Source organism: Dromiciops gliroides, chromosome 4 (assembly GCF_019393635.1).
Source record: "Dromiciops gliroides isolate mDroGli1 chromosome 4, mDroGli1.pri, whole genome shotgun sequence".
Lineage (NCBI taxonomy): Eukaryota > Metazoa > Chordata > Mammalia > Microbiotheria > Microbiotheriidae > Dromiciops > Dromiciops gliroides.
In genome coordinates this window covers 185,864,814-185,890,844 of record NC_057864.1, presented here as the reverse complement: position 1 = coordinate 185,890,844, position 26,031 = coordinate 185,864,814, and the positions used below count along the sequence as shown (strand labels likewise).

Below are 26,031 nucleotides of genomic sequence, written 5' to 3'. Positions count from 1 at the left end.
TGGCACAGTGGTTAAAGCACCGGTCCTGGATTCAGGAGTACCTGAGTTCAAATCCGGCCTCAGATACTTGACACTTACTAGCTGTGTGACCCTGGGCAAGTCACTTAACCCCCATTGCCTGCAAAAAAAAAAATAGTGTATTAATGTCTCATTTTCCCCATATCCCCCACAACATTTGTCATTTTCCTCTACTGTCCTATTATCCAATCCAATAGGTATGAGGTAGTACCCAGAATTGTTTTGACCTGAATCTCTCCAATCAATAGTGAATTAGAGCATTTTTTTCCATATGGCAATTGGTGGCTTTGATTATTTCATCTGAAAACTTCATGTCTTTTGGTCATCTATCAATTGGGGAATGGCTCTCATTTGAACAACTTTGACTCAGTTCTCTGTGTTTGAGAATTGAGGCCTATCAGATAAACTTGCTTCAATTTTTTTCATAGTTACTATTGCTAACTCTATTTCCCTCTATCCTATTCCCTCCCCGTGATATTTACTCTATTTTCCATCTTCTTTCACCCTACTCCTCCTCAAAAGTGTTTTGCTTCTGACTGCACTCTCCCCCAATATGCCCTCCCTTCCTTCACCCCTCCCCCCTCATCCCCTTCCCCTCCCACTTTCCTTCTGGGCAAAATATATTACTATACCCAATTGAGTGTGTATGTTATTCCCTCTTTGAGATAATTCTGATGAGAGTAAGGCTCACTCACTCCCCCACACCTCCTCCACTCCATAAGCTTTTTCTTGCTTCTTTTATGTAAGATACTTTACCCCAGAAAATATCTTAATTTTTAATTGAATTGTCACTTCCCAACCATGAGAAACAAGTACATCTCTAATTACTTAAATATTCCTGAATTTCTATAAAGGGTTTTGTTTTTTAGATGATAAGTATGTTGTACTAAATGGGTTCTCTAATAGTTTATGTATTTTATAATTATTTTGAATTAAATTTCTCATTCTAATTCTATTGAGGGTGGTATCATCAACTATGATGGGTTCATTTCTCATCTCAGTGTGTGACACCAATAAATTTATACAACCAGGCCTAGTCTCCTTACCTCTACTTTTGTATTACTATCTACTGTATTATTTGTATTACTGTACTACTTGTATTACTATGTACATTTTGAACTAGATGAATGATAGATATCTCAAACTTAACCTCTCCAAAATGGAATTCAATGTTTTTACTTTGCCTCCTGCCCCCACTCAGTCTGTTTCCTAACTTCCTTACTTTGGGAAAGCATGACTAACCTACCACTTATCTAGGTTTGCAATCTTGGATCCATCCTTGATTTCTCACTCTCACTCTCCACCAGTTGCCAAGTATGGTCATATCTACCTCCACAATACCTCCCATTCTCTCTACTCACAAAGTCATCACCTTAGTTCATACCATCAGCACCTCACATGGACTATTAGCAATAGCCTTCTAATTAGTTACCATGCCTCAATTCTCCCTTTTCAAATCCATTACCCACACAGTGGCCAAAGTTATATGTCAAAATCCCAAATCTAACTAGGCTCCTCCCCCACTGAAGAAGCTCCAGAAGTCCCTCTGGCCCCTACAATCAAGTACAGACTCTTCAGCTTGGTCTTTAAAACTTTTCACAATCAGACTTCCTGTTTTAGACATGTCAAGTTTAAGATGTCTACAGGACATCCAGTATAAGATTTCTAATAAGCAGTTGGAGATGTTTCTCAAGAGGACTGGATAAGCAACATAGTGATGATTGAATCTATGGGAGCTGATGAGATCACCAAATGAAAGAGTATAGGAGTTTATTATTCCTTATTTCCCTATACACATTGTAGGTACAGGAAAATTAATCTGCCTGCATTCCTTATGATCCTGTCATTTATGCTAGACAGTATATTTGAGCACAAAGGATGAAACAATCCTTTTGTGTGCAAAGCTCCAATATGGAGAGAAGCTAATATGTAAGTATATATAAATATAAAGGGACAAAACAAATACAAGGTAATTAGGAAAGGCAGACTAACAATTTGGAGTATCAGGAAAGACTTCTTGGAGGAGGAGGTATCTGAGCTTAACCCTTAAGGAAGGATTTTCTAAAGCAGGGGTACTAGTATACATTCTAGATGTGAGGGACATCTCCTTTGGCTAAAATGGATTTCCTTCCTTCCCCTCTTTCTGATGACCCTACATATCACAGGCAGAGTCCTAAAGGAAGGCTTTCCCTTTGTGGAGAAATTCTCTACTTGGGTCCTTAAAAGAAAGGGGAGTTTTTTGTTAAGAATCTGAGGAACTTTAGGGGGCAGCTAGGTAGCACAGTGGATAAAGCACTGGCCCTGGATTCAGGAGGACCTGAGTTCAAGTCCGGCCTCAGACACGTGACACTTGCTAGCTGTGTGACCCTGGGTCACTTAACCCTCATTGCCCCTCAAAACAAAACAAAAAACCCCAAGAATTTGAGGAACTTTAAATTAAAATGTTTATTAAAAAAAAAGAAGGGGGTGGCTAGGTGGAGCAGTGGATAAAGCACCGGCCCTGGATTCAGGAGGACCTGAGTTCAAATCCAGCCTCACACACTTGACACTAGCTGTGTGACCCTGGGCAAGTCACTTAACCCCCATTGCCCCCCCCCCAAAAGAATCTGAGATGTAGAGCTCTGGTCCCTTCTGTGGGTGGCCAAAACTGTGACAAAAGTTAGAAAGACATTAATTTCTGAGTAATAATCATATTAATTATGGCTACCAAATCATTAATAAAAAGATTGATCATTGATAATCTCTCACAAACCTTTTTTCCTGTAATCTTTGCAGACATTTTGAGTTTTCGTGCTCTGGGCATTCAAATATGATGATGACTCTGTCTGTTTATTAGATACATTTTCATTTATATGTGCTAGAGTGAGCACTTTGGTAAAACACAATATCTTTTATTAAAGACAAAATTTTAAAGTAATAGGTATGAAAGAGTATTATAAATTAAGTGTCTTGGGTTCTGTTCTTAGAATGGCAGAAAAGTGTAGAAGTTTTTTTTCTTCATTTCATAGTAGGATATTCAAGCAGAATTTGTTTTATTACTTTCTGGTGTTTTTGTTTTAAAGAATGGTTATACTATTTTAACCTTTTTCTTTCCATTAAGGTTATTTTATTTCTTTGCCAGGTTTAGGAATTTTGGTAAGCTGTGCTCTGTCTTTAGCTTTTGTCTATCTACTTTTTAAATGTTATCTTAACTATGCCACTATTATGGTATTTTTAGGCAAACTGTATTTACATACCAAGTATGAGTTATGTCAGATCCAGCCTTAGTAAGGTTCTTTCTATCTCTATTTTTTCTTTTCTCTCTGAAAGGTAATTAAATGTCTCTAAGTCTACTCCAATACTGAAATACTTAAGCAGCCCTGGTAGTATGTATACCTGCTCAAGAAATTTCTGATGATTACTGTTACAATTAAGGTCCGATGAAAATGTAAAAAGACGTTGCTAAAAGCATATTATCCATTTAGTTAAATCAAAATAGTGAATGAGGTTAACTTTCACCACCACTCCATGCACTAATCCCAAATGATTTAAAGGCCACGAAGACATTTCAATCAGTCCATTAATACTATATGCCGGGGCAGCTAGGTGGCGCAGTGGATAAAGCACCAGTCCTGGATTCAGGAGTACCTGAGTTCAAATCCGACCTCAGACACTTGACACTTACTAGCTGTGTGACCCTGGGCAAGTCACTTAACCCCCATTGCCCTACAAAAACAAAAACAAAAACAAACAAACAAACAAAATACTATATGCCTCTTGTTGCTGAGAGCATGGATTAGTAAATTCTTCATTGAGTGCCATGCAGTAATTTAAAATCTAGCATATGTAAAGTACTATGCTAGATAGTGGGGTTCAATTTTTCATGTATATATATATGTATATGTATATATGCAAACATATATGCATATATATATGCATATATGCATATATATATATATAAAACACAAAAGAGTCATCTGTTCCTTTTGAGAATTTGGTTGTAGACTTGCCACCTTGAAAAATCATATGTACATTTTCCGGCTATTCATTGTCACATAGATGACACAAGATGCTTTTTAAAATAAAGTTTATATAACAGTAAGAGTGCTGCCAAATCATTCAAATATTTTCATGGAAAATATGAAGTGCCAAATGCCAGACAAAGCCCACACATTCTTATTCTTTCTAAGGCACTGTGCTGAGGTGAGGAATGTAGCTTAAATAACTATTTGGTAAATCTCAGATTCATATCCAGAAGTCAGATTCTCATAGATTCTTTTAGATTCTCCCTTCAGCCTATTGTTGGCTGTGCTTAAATCAAATATCTGGTTTAAATAAGAATAGGACCAGGAAGAAGTATGGGAAAATATAAATTCTCTGGTCTAGAAGTTCCCAATTTAATGTTCTTATTAGAGGTATAGGGTTTGAGCTAATTCTCACCACATGACCTACTTATTAGCAAAGCAAACTTAAAATGGTATTGTGATTTATTCTACGAGAAATTTTTAACAGAAATGGGGTCTATACAAGTGACTTGAACCAAAGAAGCAGATCTGCTAGAAGTTGCCCTGAGCACCTACCTATTCCAGAATGCCTAGAAGGGGAGACTTCCAGAAGACCAGATGCCTAAAGTAAGAAATATCTTGAGAAACCAGACAGCTGCATGAGACTTCAGAATCAGAAATATGATAGACTGCTGAAATGGATAGGAGGAGCAAGTTACACTTTCCTTTTACTTCTTCCTCATGCACTGTTGTTCTTTGTAAAGCCCTTGCTGAAGGGGACTGCTTCCAACAGCTCCTGTCAACAAGTTGATCGATCTCTTTTCTTCTTTCCCTCACACTATTCCCATTCCTCATAGGTGTTAGGCTAAATGGTCCCCAAGGTCCTTTCTAGCTCTCGCATTCTGTGGTAGTAAAATTGGAATCCCTCATAGGTAAAAACAAAACAAAACGACCCCAAACCAAAAACAAAAGCCAAAAAACCCCCAACAACCCTTGATAAAGTGTTTAATACCTTTAGGTCTTATTATATCCTGGTGAGTCAGATCCCTTCCCATCTCCACCCCACACCCCAGACTACTCTCTCTTTGTTTATACCTTGTTCCTTTTGGAGGAGAATTAACTGTTGTCTACATGTGCCTACTTGTGTTGGGGTCTGTGTCACTGATACTGTCATGGTCCAGCAGCTCACTGAACTCCTCAGTGTCTCACTTGGTCAATGGCATAATTTGTATTGACCAAGAAAGAGGAATGTTGAATGCAGCTGCTGGCCTTGCCTGATCCTAGAGCTATGAATTACCTAAGGGTGATCAACACCAGTTGAGAAGACTATCAAAACCAGTTAAAAACAAAATGTTGAATGCAGACATCAGAAGGATGTCCAAAAAAGATGAAGCAGGTCCAAACTGGTTTCTCCATTGCTGCACCTGTGGCTCCCATGAGATTTCCTCCCTGTTAAAATATATTTAACCCTTTCCCCCACTCCTGCCCATCTTGGGTACTCAAGTACTTTAAAACATTTAGAAATTACACTGTAGTAAATGACTATAGTAATCTAGTATATGATAAACCCCCAAATCCAAGCTTTTGGAACAAAAACTCATTATTTGACAAAAACTGGTGGGAAAACTGGAAAACAATATGGCAGAAACTAGGTATATACCAACATCTCACAACATATACTAAAATAAGGTCAAAATGATACATGATTTACATATAAAGGATGAGACCATAAGCAAATTAAATGAATATAGAATAGTTTATCTGTCAGATTTGTGGACAGAGGAAGAATTTAGGACCAAAGAAGGTATAGGGAATAAAACAAAATGTAAAATAGCTAATTTTGATTATTTAAATTAAAAAGCTTTTGCACAAACAAAACTAATGTAACCAAGATTACAAGGGAAGCAGAAAACTGGGAAAGAATTATTTGAAATAAATATCTCTGATAAAGGCCTTATTTATCAACTATATAGAGAATTGAGACAAATTTATAAAAATACAAGTCATTCCCCAATTCATAAATGGTCAAAGGATATGAACAGGCAGTTTTCAGACAAAAATCAAAGCTATCTATAATCACATGAAAAAATGCTCTAGATCACTATTGATCACAAGAAAGGCAAATTAAAATGACTCTGAGGAATTACCTCACACCTACCAGAGTGACAAATATAACAAAAATGGAAAATATTGGATGTTGGAGGGGATGTGGGAAAGCTGGTACACTAGTCCACTGTTGGTGGAGTCGTGAAAAGATCCAACTATTCTGGAGAACAATTTGGAACTATGACCAAAGGGCAGTTTCCTTTCATAGCAAATTTATAAAATCAAGGCGGCTAAAAATGGAAGTTTTTATCACTGCAATACTAAATCTATTAATTGATAGATTAATGCTAAAACATCTGATTTATTATAATAGGATGCTAGTATGAAAGAACTTATTCTTTTTTTTTTTTTTGCAGGGTGATGAGGGTTAAGTGACTTGCCCAGGGTCACACAGCTAGTAAGCATCAAGTGTCTGAAGCTAGATTTGAACTCCACTTCACCACCTAGCTGTCCCCATGTGAATTTATTATTCTTAATCTGTTATTTGTGGTTAACTTTATATCCCATGGAGCTAGGTAAATGAGTTCTTAGGCTTGCCATCCCCTTGCTAATAGTTACATTCACATATAAGATTAGGTCTTTAAAGCATCTCATTCCTTCAAGAAGATATGAGGAATACACACACACACACACACACACACACACACATCTTCAAAAAGGAGGAATAAGACAAAGATGTCAAAGTTTTTTGTTTTTGTTTTTGTTTTTTTTAATTTAATGCTGTGGATAAGTTCACTTACTTTGGAGTCTACTTTCCAGGCATGTCCACATTGATGATAAGGTTGAAGCTTGCATTGCCAAAGCTAGCTCAGCATTTGGGAGGCTCCAAAAGAAAGAGTGGAGGAGAAAAGGTATTAGGCTGCCTACCATACTGAAGGTCCATTGCGCTGACCTCATTGTTGTATTCCTGTGAAACCTGGATAATCTACTAGTGTCATGCCAGACAATTGAATCACTTCTGTTTGAATTGTCTTAGGAAGATTCTGAAGATTGCTTAGCAAGTTAAGGTCCTGGACGCTGAGTTCCTCTCTCCAGTTTACCTGCCAATCATTCAAACTCTACTGCAGAGACTGCAACTCGGATGGGCTGGCCACATTGTTTGAATGCTAAACAAATATTTACCTAAAAGACTATTTTTTTCAGAGCACATACACAAGGCAAGAAGTCACACGGAGGTCAGAAGAAGTGATACAATGACACTTTCAAGGTCTCTCTGAAGAACTTTGGAACCGATTGTGAGACATGGGAGACATTGGCACAGAATGTCTCAGCATGGTGTGCCTACATCAAAGAAGGCATTGTGCTTTATAAGCAAAGCGAAATTGCAGTAGCTCAAAAGAAAAGTGAGATGTACAAATTTAGACTCATATCCATCCCAAATGTTCAAACAGAATACTTGTGTCCGACCTGTGGTAGAGCCTTCTGAGCTCTTGTTGGTCTGATCACCCACAGTCAGACACACCAAATATTAACCCCAACATAGTGCTATCATTTGGGTCCTCTTTGGGTACAAAGGACAACAACCAACCAACTTACAAAGACAATAAATTTCTTCAAACAGGAAGAGATCTGCTTCTGCCTTATCTCTTTAGAAAGATTTGAAACTCTAAGGCTTTCCTCCTGTTTCTTTTTTCTTCTTCAAAGATATCAATAGCCTTGTTTAGAATGGCAATTTCCATAAACCCCCATAATTAAGATTGATTTGCCAGGATTGGAACATTCATCATCTCATCCTTTAGACTAGGCTTTCTACCATTACTATATTCATTCTATATATGGCACCATGGTATTAATTGCTTTATAGATAGGCCTTTTGGTAACTTCCTGGGTTATGAATAAATTTTGGCATGTTGTTTAATGGGGTACTTTCATATCACATATTCATTCTCATATCCACCTCTTCCTCATCTGCAAAATTATGCTACTTTGTTTATTTGTTTGTTTTTGGTGAGGCAATTGGGGTTAAGTGACTTGCCCAGGGTCACACAGCTAGTGAGTTGTCAAGTGTCTGAGGTCGGATTTGAACTCAGGTCCTCCTGAATCCAGGGCCGGTTCTCTATCCACTGTGCCACCTAGCTGCCCAAAATGAAGGAATTTAATTAGAGGATCTCTAAAGTCCTTTCAGGCTCTCAAATTCAACCTTCTTCCCACCACTCTAAGGAATTTACATAGAAGAGATTGAATTGTGGTTCATATGCTGCTGAGGTCATGTGACAGAGGTGGGACTCAAATCCAGGTCTATACTCTTTCCCTTCAACAGACCAAAAATGAACACACAAGTAGGTAAACATGCACATACAAACCTTCACAGAGACAAAATTACCTACAAACAACTAAGGAATGCTCTTTATTCAATTCAACAAACACTTTCACCTAGAGAAAGCTAAGTTGCTGTTCAGCTGTGTCAGACTCTTTGAGATGTCATTTGGAGTTTTGCCATTTCCTTCTCATTTTACAGATGAGGAAACTGAGGCAAACAGGTTAAGTGACATGCCCAGGGTCACACAGCTAGTAAGTGTCTGTCTGAAGCTAGAGTTGAACTCATGAAGATAAGTCTTCCTGAGTCCAGGCCCAGCACGCTGTCCATAGCTGCGGAGAGAAAACTAAACTCCTGTGTTAAAAATTGTATCTTGTTCTGGTCTCCCTCACCACCACCCCTTTCTGGCCAGTGTAGTAAGTTTATAAGTAGCCAGCATAAAGCACCAATAACAGAGAGTAAGATTGCAAAGGGAAACCTAGAAGTCACATACAAACCCTCCCGAAAAATCAAAGTAGCATAATTTACACATTGTATTATATATTACCTAAAAATCATATCTTGTTAATATGTAGAATCAGGGGAAAACATCTAGACTCTGCTGTCAAGATTTTGGGGCCTATGATCCATTAATCTTAGACAAATTCCAGACATCTGGTCGGACCAGCAGATCACCAAATGGTACTAATAACTTTGAGATGATAACCTTGAAATGATCTGGATATGTTCATGAACTAACCCCAAAGTGATACAGACAAGAGTTAGTCTGTTTCCCCCCCAAAAAAAGTATTAAAATAATGTCTTAAGGGGGCAGCTAGGTGGTGCAGTGGATAAAGCACCAGCCCTGGATTCAGGAGGACCAGAGTCCAAATCCGACCTCAGACACTTGACACTACTGTGTGACCCTGGGCAAGTCACTCAACCCTCATTGCCCCACCCCCCAAAATGCCTTAAACTTTTTCCCATTTCCACCCTTACCCCCGCCCCCCAGCATTTATTTATCCATCTCCATCTGTTCCACGGTTATATAAGTATTGTGCCTCTTCCCATCACTACATGCCTTTCTTCACCATCTCAAATCTTGTCCCCACCCCATCTTTTTGCTGCTTGTCAGTATATTTTCTTTGTTCTTTTCCACATCCTCTGTGCCTTATTAAAAGTGTGATTACAGGATGGGGCTGGCGGGGCTGCTCGCCCTCAGGCGGGGCACTGGTCCCGCACTTAAAGGGCTCTCGGGAGCTGCCACTGTAGTCCAGAGCCTCCCTGCCGCGTCGGTTCGGACCCTGCGCAGCAGCCCTGTAGCCATGGCCCCGATCAAGGTGGGCGATGCCCTTCCATCTGTGGAGGTATTTGAGGGAGACCCGGGCAAGAAGGTGAACCTGGCAGAGCTGTTCAAAGGCAAGAAGGGGGTGCTCTTCTGAGTCCCCGGAGCTTTCATGCCGGGCTGTTCCAAGACCCATCTTCCTGGATTTGTGGAGCAGGCTGATGCTCTGAAGTCCAAGGGGGCCCAGGTGGTGGCCTGCCTCAGTGTCAATGATGTCTTTGTGGTCAGTGAATGAGGCCACTCACAAAAAGCTTTGGGCAAGGTTCAGCTGCTGGCTGACCCTACAGGGGCCTTCGGGAAGGCAACTGGGCTGCTACTGGATGACTCCCTTGTGCCCCTGTTTGGGAATCATCGTCTGAGAGGTTCTCCATGGTGGTGCAGGATAGTGTTGTGAAAGCTCTCAATGTGGAGCCAGATGGCACAGGCCTCTCCTGCAGCCTCGCCCCCAACCTTCTGTCCCAGCTCTGAAGCCGGAGCCCGCACAGGAACAGCCCTGGACTCTGGGCTCTCTCCAGAAAGAGCCTTCGGCAAAGACCTCACAATTGGCATCTGGTCCACCAGCTTCTCAAGGTTCTGCAATAAAACAGTTCCGTTTGCTGTCTCTCAAAAAAAAAAAAAAGTGTGACTACAGCCTCACTTCCCACTGCCGTTGGGATCCTTCCCCCAAACCCAAAAGAACTTGGCGGGGGGGCTTCCGAATTTCACAATTTCGTAAATTAATTATCAATTTATCTCCCTCGAGGACCATAGAATCTGAGCAATAGAAGGGATATGAAAAGTCATCTCGTTTCATCTTCTGATGGAGATGAGCAATATTCTAAGGAGCAGGAAAATGCATTGCTTCTGGTCCTAAAGTGTCAGAGGTATGACTTTCCCACATCCCTATCCTGGAGAACTAGAATTTAAGACGTGTGAATTCCGAGTCCTACCCGGCACTGATTTAATCTTAACCATTTACATAAATTGTTCAGGGAGTTTTACTTTCACCAAGAAGTGGCCCAAGTAATCACTTGCACTATGGCAAAAGTGCCTCAGGCACAAAATTATCACGAACAATTGTTTAGTTTTTTTTTTTAATCATCAATAAGCTCTTGAGAGCCGACACACTTCCCCAAAGAACTGGACCTAACAAGAGACACCAAGCGATTCACCCACCCGCACCCCAATCTTACCGGGAACCTGAGCAGCGCTTAAGAAAAGAAGTGGGGGGGGGGGGGGAGGGAGGGAGGGAGAGAGAGAGAGAGAGAGAGAGAGAGAGAGAGAGAGAGAGAGAGAGAGAGTGTGTGTGTTCCTGGAAGTCCCTAGTGTTCAGCGGATTAGCCTCCCATTTACCTGATTGGTAATGATCGTTCCTATCTGTTCTTCGTAAAATTTTAGCCACAGGGAATGGTTATGGAGGACCGCTTTCTGTTTTCTGGAGAAAGCATTCCCGGTGCAGGTGTCTCGGGCCTCGACGGGAATAATTGGTTTGAGGCTGGGAAAGATCTGAGAGTTCCGGGGATTATTCCCCGGCCCACTATTCCGGCCGCTTGCAGTCTCAAAGCCCTAGCCGCCCCAGGGTGATCCCAGGGCTTTGGACTTTCTGTTCCTTCACCAGGCTGGGCTAAGAAGTGTGAATACGGTCCACCTTGCAGCTCTCCGATATGGGAGTCCTTTGCCCCGTCGCATCTGCTTCTCCAGTCGCTGTCAAATCCTCCAATCCTTGGGCTAGAGCTGGTAGAATTAGCGGTCTTGCCCCTCGGTCCTAGTTACCGAGCACTGAAGGATCACTTTTCGAGGGGGTCGTCTGGACGCCCCTGCGACTGCGTGTTGAGCATCAGAGAGAGCTCTTGAACCCTGGAAGCTTTCCGCCGACGCTCTGATTGTCAAGGAGCCTGCCTGCTTGTCAGTGACAGTAGCCTCATATGATAAATCTACGGTAGCGTAAATTGAGGAAATTGAGAGAATGTCCCTCAATTGAGGAATGGCTGAACAAGTTGTGGTATACGAATGTAATGGAATACTATTATGGTGGAAGAAATGATGAGCAGGCAGATTTCAGAAAAATTTGGAAAGACTTAAGTGGACTGATACTGAGTGAAGTGAGCAGAACTAGGAGAACCTTGTACACAGTAACAACAACATTGTGTGATGATCAACTGTGATAGACAACTCTTCTCAGCAATACAATGATCCAAGACAATTCCAAATAACTCATGATGGAAAATGTTCTCCACATTCAGAAAAAAGAAAGTGGAATCTGGATGCAGATTGAACCATACTGTTTCTATTTTTTTTGTTTGTTTTTGTTTGTTTTTTGAGGTTTTCCCTTTTGTTCTGATTCTTCTTTCACAACATGACTAAGGCAGAAATATGTTTAATGTGATTGTACATATATAACCTATATCAAATTGCTTTCTGTCTTGGGGAGGGGGGAGGGAAGGGAGGGAGGGAGAAAAATTTGGAACTTGAAATCTTATAAAAAGAAATGTTGAAAACTATTTTTACACGTAACTGGAAAATAGTAAAATACTTTTATGATTAAAAAGAATAAAAATTCTTCCTCTCTAATGTCCTTATCAGGGCAGCTAGGCGGTGAGTGGATAGAGGGCCTGCCTGGAGTTATTACTATGTAAATTGAAATCCAGCCTCTGACAGTGACCCTGGGCAAGTCATTAAACCCTGTTTGCCTCAGTTTCTTCATCTGTAAAATGAGCTGGAGAAGGAAATGCCAAACCCTTTCAGTATCTTTGCCAAGAAAACCCCTCAAAAGGGTCACCAAGAGTTGGATACAACCAAAAGGACTAAACAATAACAAACTCCATTTCGCATTTCTCACCCACTCAGGAGGCACCAACCTGGAATGTATGCCTCTGAACTGGAGAAAAATGAAAGATGGTGTAAACACTGTGGGAAAACAAGTGAAGAAAAAGAAACTCTGTTGGTGGATCTCTGGATTCCCAGGTATTCGGGGAAGCAAATTGGTACTACATCGAAAAGGGTATCAAACTGTGCATAAACTGACTTAAGTAATACTAGGTGTATACACCAACAAGATTTAATTACATTAATTAAAATACTTCTAGCAGCTCTTTTTGGGGGGAGCGGGGCAATGAGAGTTAAGTGACTTGCCCACAGTCACACAGCTAGTGTTAATTGTCTGTGGCCGATTTGAATTTGTCCTCCTGAATCCAGGGACAGTGCTTTATCCACTTCACCACCTAGATGCCTCCCTAGCAGTTCTTTTTGTGATGGCCAAGAACTGGAAACTGATGAAGAGGCCATCAATTGGGCAAGCAGAATGTAGATTAAGGCAAATTTTTATGGACATGTCAAATAAAGGAATTTGTTTTGCTTGATTATACTTGGAAGTAATGAGTTTTGTTTTTCTTGCTTTCTCAGTGGAGTGTGGGTGGGAGGGTTGGTGTCAGGGAACACGAACTAAATATAATTAAAACTGGAGAAAATAAACTGAAGGATTTGTAATTGATAATCTCTAAGATCCTGTCTTGTTCTAAGACAATAATTCTATTGAGAGAATAGAATTGAGACAAACTACCTGAAAACCTCAAGAATAAATATGAACTATTACAGGGCAGCATCATGGGAAATGTAGGTTTACCCTCCTTAGTCTAGGAAAGTATGTAGAAAACAGTTCATAGGATTTAGGGATTGAGGATATCTCTTGTTTTGTTTTTTTATTTTTTGTGGGGCAGCGAGGGTTAAGTGACTTGCCCAGGGTCACACAGCTAGTAAGTGTCTGAGGTCAAATTTGAGCTCAGGTCCTCCTGAATCCAGGGCTGGTGTTTTATCCACTGTACCACCTAGCTGCCCCCTGAGGATATGTCTTATGTCAAGAGAAGCAGGTTAAAAAAAACTACTGCAAACACTACTTACTTGTCATGGAAAAACTTGAAGGCCTTTCTTTTCATTAAGGTAAGGATAAAAATGCCTATTATTAGCAGTATAAAGTAACAGTCCTGCCAATGCTGGGTATAGTCTGAAGGCCAGAAAGAGAAATGGAGGTGACTAGCAAGGTGCAAACCAAACCCCCTGAGGTGTGAATTCAAGGGCTGGGCCTCAGGTAATAAAGGGGGCGGGGCAAAGGGGAGTATATAAAAAGAAACCTAGGACCTTGAAAGTCACTGAATGTTGAGGACTCTACCACTCTCGGAGCGGCAGCCCGAGAAATAGCCCTTCAACCCGCCCATCCCTAGGACCCCGAGGTTGCCCGCCAGATTTCAGGAAGCCCAGGGCTACCAGGGGACTGGCGGGACACTGGACCTCAACCATCTCCAGAGATCCCCGTCCTTGGCCAGCTTCGAGATGAATATCCCCATACAAGCCAGTGACGCCTGCAGTGGGACCTCTATCTCAGGAAAACTGAAAGTGGTCCTTCACAACTATTCCCTGTGGCTCAAGTTTTATAGAGAACAGACTGAAATGATCCTTAACAAGCAGGGCAGGTAGGTAAACGACTGTGGGGCCAGACCCTTGGGTCGTCCAGGGGCTCCGGAACGACTGTGCCTCCCTTCCTTACTTGTTACTTAAATTCACCAGAATCTGGGTTCTCCTAGAAAGTGTTCGCCTTCTCCTTATAGCATGCATTGTCTCCAGGAGTATGTTGGCTGCCGTAAGCCAGACAGTGGATGATGATTTTCTAAGCAACGGTTTATGACAATTTGGTGCCATTGGCCATTGGACGATTTGTACAAGAGGTTGTTTTATTTTGTGGTTTATTATTATTCTTAATTATTCTTGCCATTTCCTTTGGGAAATTCCCTAGATTCTTGACTGGAGTAGATAAGATGATTCTATGCAGGGTGGGGCACGGAGTTTCACACATCTAAGATTTCCGGGCACCAAGGACTATGCTGGAGATACCAAAGCAAGCAAAGAAATAAATGGAAAACGTTTTGTTTATTGGCTAGCCAATTGGGGTCAAGTGACTTGACCAGGGTCACACAGCTAGTAAGTGTCAAGTGTCCGAGGCTGGGTTTGAACTCAGGTCCTCCTGAATCCAGGGCTAGTGCCCTGCGCCACCCTTGTTTGCTCATTTTTAAAGCCTATACCTAGGACGGAGACCTGACTGGCCCTAACTGCCATCCCTAGAATGGGATGTGGGTTCAGCAATCAAGTTTTCTCTCACTGTGTCTTCTTTTCTTCGCAGGCGGATGTTTCCTTTCCTGGTTTACAAGATCTATGGGATGGACCCCGTTGCCCAATACCGACTATTTCTGGAAATACAGCCAGTTGATCAACACCACTGGCGTTTTCAGAATTGCAAATGGTCCCAGTGTGAAAGAACAGAGGACGCCATGCCAGGTAGATAAGGATTTACTGACCTAGGAGTAGATGCTGGGGGTGGGGTCAGCCAGCCTTTCTATCTGATTACTGGGGTGCCCTCTTGTGATTCTCCTGGCAAACCCAAACTATGTTCTCTTCATCTATGCTGTACTTCATAACTCCTCCTTAATTGGCTGTTCTTCCCACACCACCTCCATCTTTTCTCTTCCTTTCCCATGATCTTTCGTTTTTTATTTCCCCAAGTCCCAGGCTTTTCTCTTCCTAGACCTGTCAATATTTTCTTCTCACCCTAGGGAGCAAGATGATTCAGGGAAGAGAGCAACGGGCCTGAGGTCAGGAAGACCCACCTAAGTTGAAATCCAGACTCAGAAACTTATTTGCTTGACCCTGGGCAAGTCACTTAACTTCTGTCTGCCCATCCATCAAAAGAGAAAAACTATACTCCCCACCAACCAGGTGGTTGGGAAGATCAAATAAGATGCCCAGTGCCTAGAATTTGTTTCCTTCCTTCCTCAACCCAGTACCAAATCATCTTGTAGCCTAGCTTCATAGAAACCAGAGACACTTCCTCCTATACCCGAGTCACTCAATGGACCTATCCAGTGTCAACGGTCCTCAGGGTCCTAGCCTAGAACAACAAAGTTAGCATTTTATACTAAGAAAAGATTTATTGATGTATTTTGTTTTTACATTACAATCCTTTATATTTCTCCCCATTCTGTGAGAGGGCTCCAGCAACAAAGTTAAACAATGGAGCAAAACTACTACAATAAGCTCATCTGAAAGTGTGTATAGCTCTTCACATTTTTAGCCTGCTGCCTTTCTATTTTTTATTGTTTTTTTAATTAAGATAAATAAATTTTTTTAAGAATCTTTTTTTGGTGGGGGAGGCAATTGGGGTTAAGTGACTTGTCACACAGCTAGTAAGTGTCAAATGTCTGAGGCAGGATTTGAACTCAGGTCCTCCTGACTCCAGGGCCAGTGCTCTATCCACTGAGCTACCTAGCTGCCCCCCAAATACATTTGCTTTCTTTCCCATTGCCATCCCACTGAGAAAAAAAGACGCATTTCTTGTAAGCAACATTACACTTCACAGCCACCGGTGGGGCAAGATAAGAAAAAAAAATGACTATAAAAAATGTTAGGTAGACTTCTAGAGAAAATGTTACATTGATGCACTGTTGGCAAACCTATGAATGCTGAAAAGCATTTGGCATTATATAAAACAAATTATGCAACAGCGCATGACCCTTTGACTTGGGTATATCTCCGTTTGGCTCATCCCCATAAGAAGTCAACACAATTGCAAACTTTTAGTTGTACAAAAATATTTATAGAGTTCATCTTTCTACAGGGAATCAACTGTATATGCACCCAGACTCTCCTAACACAGGGGCCTACTGGATGATGCAAGAGATCACATTTGAAAAACTCAAGATGACTAACAATAAGGAAGTTACCAATAATGGGAACAAGGTAAGATCCCCATTATGCTCACCCCTCAAGTCCTGCCAAATCCACCAGCACAAAAGGAGGGGAAAGCAGGATGAAGCAAGATGCCCAGAAGGACTTTCTGGTGGTTAGCCGGGTAGAAAGTGAAAGCTTAGAGCAGGTCACCAAGGAAGCATGGAATTTCCATTGCTGACACTTCCAGGAGTGGGAAGAGCACCCTTCCTGTTCTACAGGAGGGCCCTCTTCTTTTCTCTGAACCCTAAGGGAAGGAGATCTCAGATTACACATGGTCCTTCTCTACTTTCTCAGGCACTACTAGTAGAGACCAAGTGGGTGGGGAGAGAAGATATGCCCATCTCACCTCATACTTTATAACTTCTGTTACAGATGATCTTATTGCAGTCCCTCCACAAATACCAACCGAGGCTTGTTATTGAGGAGGTGAGGGATGGAGAACATGAAAGACTAGCACCTTCCGCCTTCACCCACAGCTTCATTTTCCCAGAAACAGAATTCATTGCTGTAACTGCATATCAAAACAGTAAGGTAAGAATCACCCTTGCTCTGGAACATTTGGCTTGGGCTGGGGACAGGGGTAGCATGGAGGGAGATGATTCATCAGTCAACACTCATTTGTTGTTGAGAGAGGTGATCAGTCAGCAATCTCCTGTGAGGTTCTAGGAATACAAAAAAGAAAGTGAAAGGGTTCCTGCCCTCTCCTCCCTTTCAAGGTGTTTGCATTTCACTACGAGCAAGCCACAAAATATAAAGGAGTGTTGGCCAGGGGATGTTTCATACTAGATGATGAGTTCTTAACCTGTTTGTGTCATTGACAATTTAGGAAGGCTGGTGAAGCCTCTTCAGAGCCATAAATTTTCTTTTTTCCTCTTTACAATTAATTTAGTTTTAAAAATAATTTAATTAACGATTTAGAGAATTTAATTAATTTACTTTTAAAATTAGTTTAATCAAGAAATTTATTTATTTTATTCTGAACTTAAGAAATAAAACAAGTATTTCCATAGCAAAGTAACATAGAAACAGAGCATTGCCCTGAAATTGCCAAAATACTATATATAACTTGCTATTTTTTTCAAATAGAAATATATCACTCAGTTATCATGCAACTTTTTCTCCCCCCCCCTTCTCACCCAAACTTTGAGATGGACATAAATCTCTGTTTGTGTATACACAGTGTATATATGTGTACAAATATGCGTGTATACACATACACATACATGTACATAAGTATTCAAGCCCCTTCTTTCTTCATAGACTCTGTGGTAAATTTGGGTATTCATAATAGAATAACTTAGTTACTCAAAGTTCTTAATTTCTTTTTTCTTTTTTGAGGCAATTGGGGTTAAGTGACTTGCCCAGGGTCACACAGCTAGTAAGTGTCAAGATCTGTGGCTGGATTTGAACTTAGGTCCTCCTGACTCCAGTCACCACCTAGCTGTCCCTCAAAGTTCTCCTTTTAAAAAAAATACTGGGGGCAGCTAGATGGTGCAGTGGATAAGCACCAGGCCTGGATTCAGGAGTACCTGAGTTCAAATCTGGCCTCAGACACTTACTAGTTGTGTGACCCTGGGCAAGTCACTTAACCCCAATTGCCTCACCAAAAAAATTAAATAAATAAATAAATAAATAAATAAAGTACTGATGGGGCAGTTAGGTGGTGCAGTGGATAAAGCACCAGCCCTGGATTCAGGAGGACCTGAGTTCAAGTGCAGCTTCAGACACTTGACACTTACTAGCTGTGTGACCCTACGCAAGTCACTTAACCCTCATTGCCCTGCAAAAAAAAAAAAGAAAGAAAAAAAGAAAGAAAATACTGATGTCACTGTATAGAATGCTCTCTTGGTTCATATTTTGCTCTTCATTATTCCATGGAGATTTCTCCATGCTTTTCTAAAATAATTGAACTCATCATTTCTTATAGCAGAGTAACATTCCATCATGAATATGCACCACCATTTGTTCAGCCATTCCCCAGCTGATAGGCATCCCTATGATTTCCAGTTCTTTGTCCCCACAAAGAGAGCAGTTATAAGTATTTTAGAACATGTAGGTTCTTTTCCTTTTTCCTTAATCATCTTGGGAAATAATCCTGAGTAGTATTGCTGGGTCAAATGTAGGTAATGTAATAACTCTTTGGGCATAATCTACCAACATTGAATTAAGGTCTCAATTTTTCCACATTCCCTCCAACATCTGTCACTTCCCCTTTCATGCTAGCAATTAATTTTCAAATGACTAATTGAAGGAAAGGCTCATTTTGAAGGTTTCCATCCAAGTCTAAAGACCTTCTAAAATCCAGGTAAAGAACAAAGATGGGTTGAGTCAGGGCCAAAGGCAAAAGGACCTAGCTGAGTTGGCTCCTGCTGAGTGCTTGAAGTGGTCAGAGTTCTCTTTTTCCCCCCATTTCACAAATGAAGATAATGAGTGGCCTGCTCAAGGTCACCCAGTGAATCAAAGCTGGCCTTTTCAGTGGGTAGCTCAGTTTCCAAAGAGAATGGTCTTCACTCACTGCCTTCTTTTACATTTCTCTCTAGATCTCCCAACTCAAAATTAGTTACAATCCCTTTGCCAAAGGCTTTAGAGAAAGCTACTATCCTGAAGAAAGTAGGTAAGTAGTGGAGGGGCTCAGCTCCTTTTTTTGTTTTTTCCCTTCTTTGTCCCCCAGATTCCAAGTGTTACTCTTGGTGCCCATTCAGCTTCACCCAGTTCCTCCTGCCTTCTAACTTCTCCCAGGACTCTGTCCTGAGACTGTGGGCAGAGAGGCCTGAAACTGGTTGAATAAGAAGCAGGCCTGAAACTTGGAAGCCATGTATGGGTGATGGGAGAGGAATTCTGAGGGAATGAATTGTTCTTTTTTTGACTCAATTTTCCTTTCATCTCCTTTTCCTCAAGGTGCCTTGCCTCAGTAGAATCTACTGCCATGACCACAATCTCCCCTGAAACTGGTTCTGGTGCCTGCCTACCAGAGCTAGGAGAGGGTTCTTGTCAAGCCAAGGAGGGGGCACCATTGAATCCTGGGCTCTTGGGCCAGGCTGCCCAGCCACTCCTGGACCATGCTTGTGACTCCACTCCTAGCAGCAGCAACCTTCCGTCCTTGGGCATGAGTGGCATGGAGCAAGGCTTTCTGCCTTGTACTTCTGCACCCACCACCCACCACAACTCCAGACAAGATGCTGTGGCCCCTCAGATGTACTGGCCCCTTTCTTCCTCATCTAACTCCAATGAGAACAGTGGGAGATGGCTTCAGTCTGTACCCCCAGTGCCCGTGAACATTGTCCCTAGGACTGAAGAGGAGAATCAACTTGAAAAAGAACTCTGGATCTATGATTTGACATCACATTCTAACAACTCTGGACTGGGTAAAGAAGGCTTGAAGAAGAGAGGTTTGTCTCCTAATGATTCAGGGAATGAAATGTGTCCAGGAATGAGATGCAGAAAATATGCCAGGTAGGAATATGTGGAAGGAAGCTGAGGGCATGAGCCATAGTGATGTTTTTCTCTTGGTTCTGACATTTGGGCGACCTTTCTTAGGTGTTCAGTCCACTCAACCACCCCCTTTACCTTACCCGTAAAGTTTTTCATACCTTCTTCTTTCCTGTCCTTTCTTCCTCTTGTTCCTCTCTACCTTCCATCTTTCCTATTCCGTTCTTACTCTCCTGGGTTTTTTTCTTTCCCAAGTTCCAGACCTCTTTCTGCCTCTTTCTATATGGCTCTGACCATTTATTCCCCTTTTATCTCAGTGCCAAACAAACCTGTAGTTTTGTTTTAGGGAAAGCTGAGACACCTCTTCCTACTCCACTTCCCTTGATGGACCTTTCCAATGTAAAAAATACATATTAATGGAGCCCTTAAATTTGGGAGAATTTCTCCTGGTCTAAGCAGTGTAGGGAATGTGGGACAGGGAGAGCAGGGCAAGTTGACAAGATGGCCCACCTGGGAAGGTCCAGAAAGGGAACTGAGGTGAGTTTTCCTAAAACACCCAGTAGTACCTCAGAGCAAAAGACAAAGTTTGCATCTTTGGTCTTTGCAGAAGGTAGCTCCAGGTTTCCAAAAAGAAGATTGCTCTACACTTACTGGTTTCCTTTTTCTTTTCCTGGAGAAAGTTTAGAGAAAGAAGAAATATAGGGGCTCAGTTCCTTTGGACTGTTTTCCCTTCTTTGTGTACCAGGCTGTATTCTGGGTGATGGTCCCCTCCTCAATTTTCTCTTAGGACTTTGGGTGCTGAGGCTTCAGGTAGAGGCAGTAAACTTGCTAGATAAGAAGCAGATCTGGAAATCTGAAATGGCATCCTGGGAGAATGTCTTATTGCTAATTACATTGTTTTCCCTCCTCTCTTTCTTTCAGGGGCCTGACATCTTTAGAAGTCTGTCCCACTTCGATCTCCCCTGAAAATGCTTCTAGTGCTTATACAGTAGGGCCAGGAGAAGGTGCTTGTCAAGTTATGAATGGGATGCCCCTAGCGCCTGGGTTCTTTCCCCAGGTCTCTAAGGATCCTATGGTCTCCATTCATGGCAACAACAACCTCCAGCCCTTGGACACAAATGGCATGAATGCTGGAGTTCCTTCCTTTGGTTCACCAACCATGCCCTTTGGCCCCAGACAGGATGTTGTGGACACTGCAGGGGCCTTGCCTACTTTCTCCTCAACTAACTCCAGCATGAACAGTGGCAGCTGGCCACAGTCAGTAACCCCAGAGCCCATGGACATTTTCATGGGAGCCCAGAGAAAGATGAGTCCCAAGGATCAGCAACTACTGGCCGAAATTTCTGCAGAATTTTCTCTTGACACAAGATGGGTTGAAGACTTTGAGAGGAACTTTCTGTGACTCAAGTGGGAATGACTCTTGTTTGGGGGCCTTCTGAATGATTTTTTTCTCATTGTTGATCTCTTTTTTTTCTGTGAATGTGGGGGCGGGAAGGGAAAAGGAGAGGGAGAAAGTAGATTCTCTTTTATTCCTTAGGACACCTAGCTATTTAAAAGCATTTTAAGACAAAAAATTTCCATTTACACAACACAACACAAAGAGAAGATTTAATATGAAACCATGAATCTCCATTTCACAGTTTACTTTTTTTTGGAGAAATTATGTAATAAATATTACACTATTTTCACAGCTACCCTGCTTTTCTGTGCTTTCTTCTCAGTTTTTTTTAAGTGAGGCAATTGAGGTTAAGTGACTTGCCCAGGGTCACACAGCTAGTAAGTGTTAAGTGTCTGAGGCCGGATTTGAACTCAAGTACTCCTGATTCCAGGGCCGGTGCGCTATCCACTGCGCCACGTAACTGCCCAATTTTCTTTTATTCTTTTCTGTGCACTTATTATTATTTTTTTCTTTCTCGTTTATCACTCCACAGTAGAGAAGGCCATCATTACATGTGTCCATGTCCGTGTCCCCTGGATAGCATCTTTTTTTCTAGGTCCTTTGTAGTTAATATGAATATTTGTAGCACTCAAAAAAACTGTTGCTCACAGTTGTTCTTCCAATAATATTGCTGTTTCCTTGTTTTTGCTCATTTCATTCTTTTTTGTGTGTGTGAGGCAATTGGGGTTAAGAGTCTCCCTTTCTTGTTTTAAGTCAATGATTTGGTTGAGACAGTCTACCTGCTGAAAATCTCAAGAGTAAATGTTGTGAACAGGGAAGCACAATGGAAAGTGTAGGTTTACTTTCCCTAGCTTAGGAAAACATGGAGGAAAAATTTCATAGGATTTGTTTATTGAGGTTACAAGTTAAGGCAAGAGAAGCAGATTAATAACCATAACAAACATTATTTGTAAAGAAGATAACTTAAAGGCTTTCCCACTAAGATCAGTGTAAAAGAAGGATGTCAATTATTAACACTATAAGGCAATCTAGTCCTGGCAAAGTTGGAAATAGCAATATAGCAAGAAAGTGAAATGGAACATCCAAGAAGAGGAATTAAGGTGTGAATCTCTAGCTTCAGAGTATGAATCTCTAGCTTCAGGGTGTGAATCTCTAGCTTCAGGGTGTAAATTCAAGGGCAGAGCATTCTGGGTCTTAAGGATTCCTGGGTCTTAAGGAATGGGTCCAGGACTAGAGACAAGAGCTGAAGTTCGGGTCTGAGGTTTCCAAAGAGGAGACCGGTCTGCACTCACTGCCTTCTTTTACATTTCTCTCTAGATCTCCCAACTCAAAGTTAGTTACAATCCCTTTGCCAAAGGCTTTAGAGAAAGCTACCATCCTGAAGAAAGTAGGTAAATAGTGGAGGGGCTCAGCTCCTTTTTTTGTTTTTTCCCTTCTTTGTCCTCCAGATTCCAAGTGTGGCTCTTGGTGTCCATTCAGCTTCACCCAGTTCCTCCTATCTTCTAACTTCCCCTAGGATAAGGAGAGTGACCCTGCGATTTAAACTTCCCTAGGCTCTGCAGGAGAGGATGTGTGACTCCCCTTGGGATCTAGGATACATCTTAGTAGGGATCAAATTTCTGACTTCCCAGCCCCAAGACAGTCTTTTCCTCTCTTTCTCTCTTAGTCATTCTGGAGGGAGAACCACAGTGAGACATAAGCTGCTTCACCTTTGAAAGAGCACAGCAAACTGAATCAACCATATGTTCCCTTCCCCGACTTTCCTTTTTAGTGTTTTTGCTTGAATAACTGAACCGAAGCTGATCTGAAGCAAAGGTATGATTTTTGTCTTGGAAGTAGCATGAAGGATTGCTGGAAAGAAAGCTGCCCCTCAGCTTTTCTCCCATGCTGCTCATGGCCTTGAGTTCTAGGAGTTCCAAGGACAAAGCCTAAAAGTGATCAACTCATGAGTTTGGAAAGTGGAGTGTGGAATATAAAATAACACCCCCCCCCCAAATCACCAGCATTTCTATCTATCAGCAGTAAAAACCTACAGAGATAGTAAGAGATACCCTAGGAGCAGCTAGGTGGTGCAGTGTCTAAAGCACTGACCCTAGATTCAGGAGGACCTGAGTTCAAATCCATCTTCAGACGCTTGACACTTAATAGCTGTGTGACCCTGGGCAAGTCATTTAACCTTCATTGCCCCGCAAAAAAAAAAAAGAAAGAAAGAAAGAGATACCCCACTTAAAATAATCATAGGCAACATAAAATACTTGCTAAGATTAATCCAGGAATTATATGAACATAATTATAAAACTTTTTTATACAAATAAAGTCAAATTTAAATAATTGAAGAAATATTCATTGGTTTTGCATGGGCAGAATCAATATAATAAATGTGATCATTCTACCTAAACTCATACACTTATTCTATGTATCCCAATTAAATTACCTGAAAATTATTTTATTGAGCTAGAAAAAAATGACAAAATTCATTAAGAAGAAAAAAATGTCAAGAACATCAAGGGAATTAATGTAAAGGAAAAAGGTGTAGTAGTGCCAAATCTTTCTTTTTTCTAATAATAAACATTTTTATTTATAGTCCTGGGTTCCAATTTTTATCCCTCTTTCCCTCCCATCCCTCCACCCTCCCCAAGGTGGAAAACAACCATATATGGGTTATACATGTATGATTATGCACAACATTACCACATTTGTCATCCTGTACAAGAAAACTTGATTAAAAGAAAAAAATGAAAGAAAGTGTAGTAATACCAGATCTTAAACTGTATTGTAAGGCAGTAATTATCAAAACTATTTGGTACTGGCTAAGAAATAGGAAGATGGATCAGTAGAACAGATTATAGTGTGTCTGTGTCTGTGTCTGTACAGAGCTGCACTGAGTGAGGAAGAGTACAGCATCAAGCTGGAGCCAGTTGAATTCTCCTGGAGACTGAATGAGGTGAAATGCAGGGGAGACTGCTTTGAAGTTCAGCCTCCAGGAAAATTGCCCTGAGTCAGAAAGAGAGTTATTGGGGTGGGGGGAGGGGGAAAATAAGGAAAAGATTCTGAAATTTTAGGAGGAAGAATACTCAGTAAAGGCCCTTGAACATAAGCATATAATGCCATAGGGAAGATATTCATTGCACATTGAAATGGCCTCAATATTAGGTCATGGAATGCAGCTATTTTTGAATAAGTATTACAAGAGAAAGGAAAATGATTCAATACTTGATTGGGGGAGGGGGCAGCTAGGTGGCACTGGCCCTGGATTCAGGAGGACCTGAGTTCAAATCCAGCCTGAGACACATGACACTAACTGTGTGATCCTGGGCAAGTCACTTAACCCTCATTTTCCCACCAAAAAACAAACAAAAACCTGATTAGGACCTTGGGAACTGATTCTAAAACATCTTACAAGGAAAGTCTCAATGGAAAACAAATTGATCACAAATTGAATAAGAAATCTCAAAAGGGAGGAAACACATGTTTTTTTTAAAGAATGAAAAAATGTTTTGATAAGTGAAATAAGAGCCCTAGAGGAAACAATTGGAAAATAAATGAGAGTTGTGGAAGAAAAAATTAGAAAAGGAATGTCCATTTGAATATAAGAGCTACAAAATCTTGACCACAGAAAAACTCTGAAAAGTAGAAGAGACAAAATAGAAGACAGACTCTATGAGGCAATGAGAAATATGAAAACCAAGTCAAAAAACAAAAAACAAAAAAAGAGAAGAAAACAGATTGTGGTATTATGAACCTATGAACCCAGTCAAATCTGCCACTGTGGCATCACAGAACATATCCTCCTTTATCACAACTTGACCCTGTACCATTTCCTCAGATCAGGGTATTCTCTTGGATGAAGAGGTCTGAATTTCAGCTTAGCTCGATCATGTACACTGGTGTTTCCACCACCTATAGCAGAGGTGACAACCCAAACAGAAAAGGGGACCACCAACCTCTGCCTAAGGATACCTGCAGTCTGCATATTGATCTAGAAAACCTCATATTAATATTTAGATCAAGGATAAAAGAAGGATGCTAGTTATTAGCTGTATAAGGTAACCTGATGCTGGCAATATATACACAGTTGTATAGTAATAACAAGAAAGATAAATGGAAGGCATGCTCCTAGGTAAAAAGGAAATAAAATGTGAATCTCTAGCACCAAGAGGTACATTCAAGGTAGGAGATCTTCTGGGTGGGGCAAAGAGGGAGGAGTTATAACAGGACAGCATGAGGCCCAGAATGGTGAAAATCTATTCAATTTTGGGATCGAAGATTCATCTTTGGGTAGTGACCTGCAACTGCTAACCTGGGGAGAGAAGAATCTTGAAGTCCCACCTGCAAGCTCTTTTGAGCCCTATCTTCCTGCACTCAAGGATTGCAAATCTCATCAAGGGGGAAGCTAGGTGGTGCAGTGGATAGAGCACCAGCCCTGGAGTCAGGAGGACCTGAGTTCAAATCCGGCCTCAAACGCTTGACACTAACTAGCTGTGTGACCCTGGGCAAGTCACTTAACCCCAATTGCCTCACTAAAAAAACAAAAACAAACAAAAACAAACAAATCTCATCAAGTTGGAGGAACATAAAAGAAATAGCCATTCGATCTTCCCATCCCTAGGACTCAGAATCGAGATGGTCCCCACTAACTTCTAGACATCCAAAGGCTATTAGCTGTCTGGCTCAACAGTGGGCAGGGACCATTTCCAGAGCTCTCAGCTCTTTAACAACCCCATAGATGGATATACACATCAGTACAACAGACAACTGCAGG

The 26,031-nt window shown here is 41.3% G+C and overlaps 1 protein-coding gene and 1 pseudogene across 1 annotated transcript; both read left to right on the top strand.

Moving 5' to 3' along the window:
* Positions 1-9,536: 9,536 nt before the first annotated feature.
* Positions 9,537-10,227, top strand: LOC122725721 (annotated as a pseudogene).
* Positions 10,228-11,074: 847 nt separating this feature from the next.
* On the top strand, positions 11,075-21,272 carry LOC122754817 (T-box transcription factor TBX21-like). The gene is made up of 9 exons (XM_044003270.1): positions 11,075-11,247; positions 13,885-14,133; positions 14,838-14,992; positions 16,329-16,450; positions 16,814-16,972; positions 18,982-19,055; positions 19,340-19,830; positions 20,616-20,680; positions 20,928-21,272. Exons 1-9 carry the CDS (start codon positions 11,075-11,077, stop codon positions 21,270-21,272), a joined length of 1,833 nt encoding a protein of 610 aa, XP_043859205.1.
* Positions 21,273-26,031: the final 4,759 nt, after the last annotated feature.

What these genes read in the sequence shown, in the direction of transcription:
- LOC122754817 (XM_044003270.1), top strand. Translation starts at nt 11,075, where the DNA reads ATGGTTATGGAGGACCGCTTTCTGTTTTCTGGAGAAAGCATTCCCGGT. An exon ending in TACTATCCTGAAGAAAGTAG is followed by an intron (nt 19,056 to 19,339) that starts GTAAGTAGTGGA and finishes CTTTTCCTCAAG; the next exon opens with GTGCCTTGCCTCAGTAGAAT. An exon ending in AGAAGGCTTGAAGAAGAGAG is followed by an intron (nt 19,831 to 20,615) that starts GTTTGTCTCCTA and finishes TTTGTGTACCAG; the next exon opens with GCTGTATTCTGGGTGATGGT.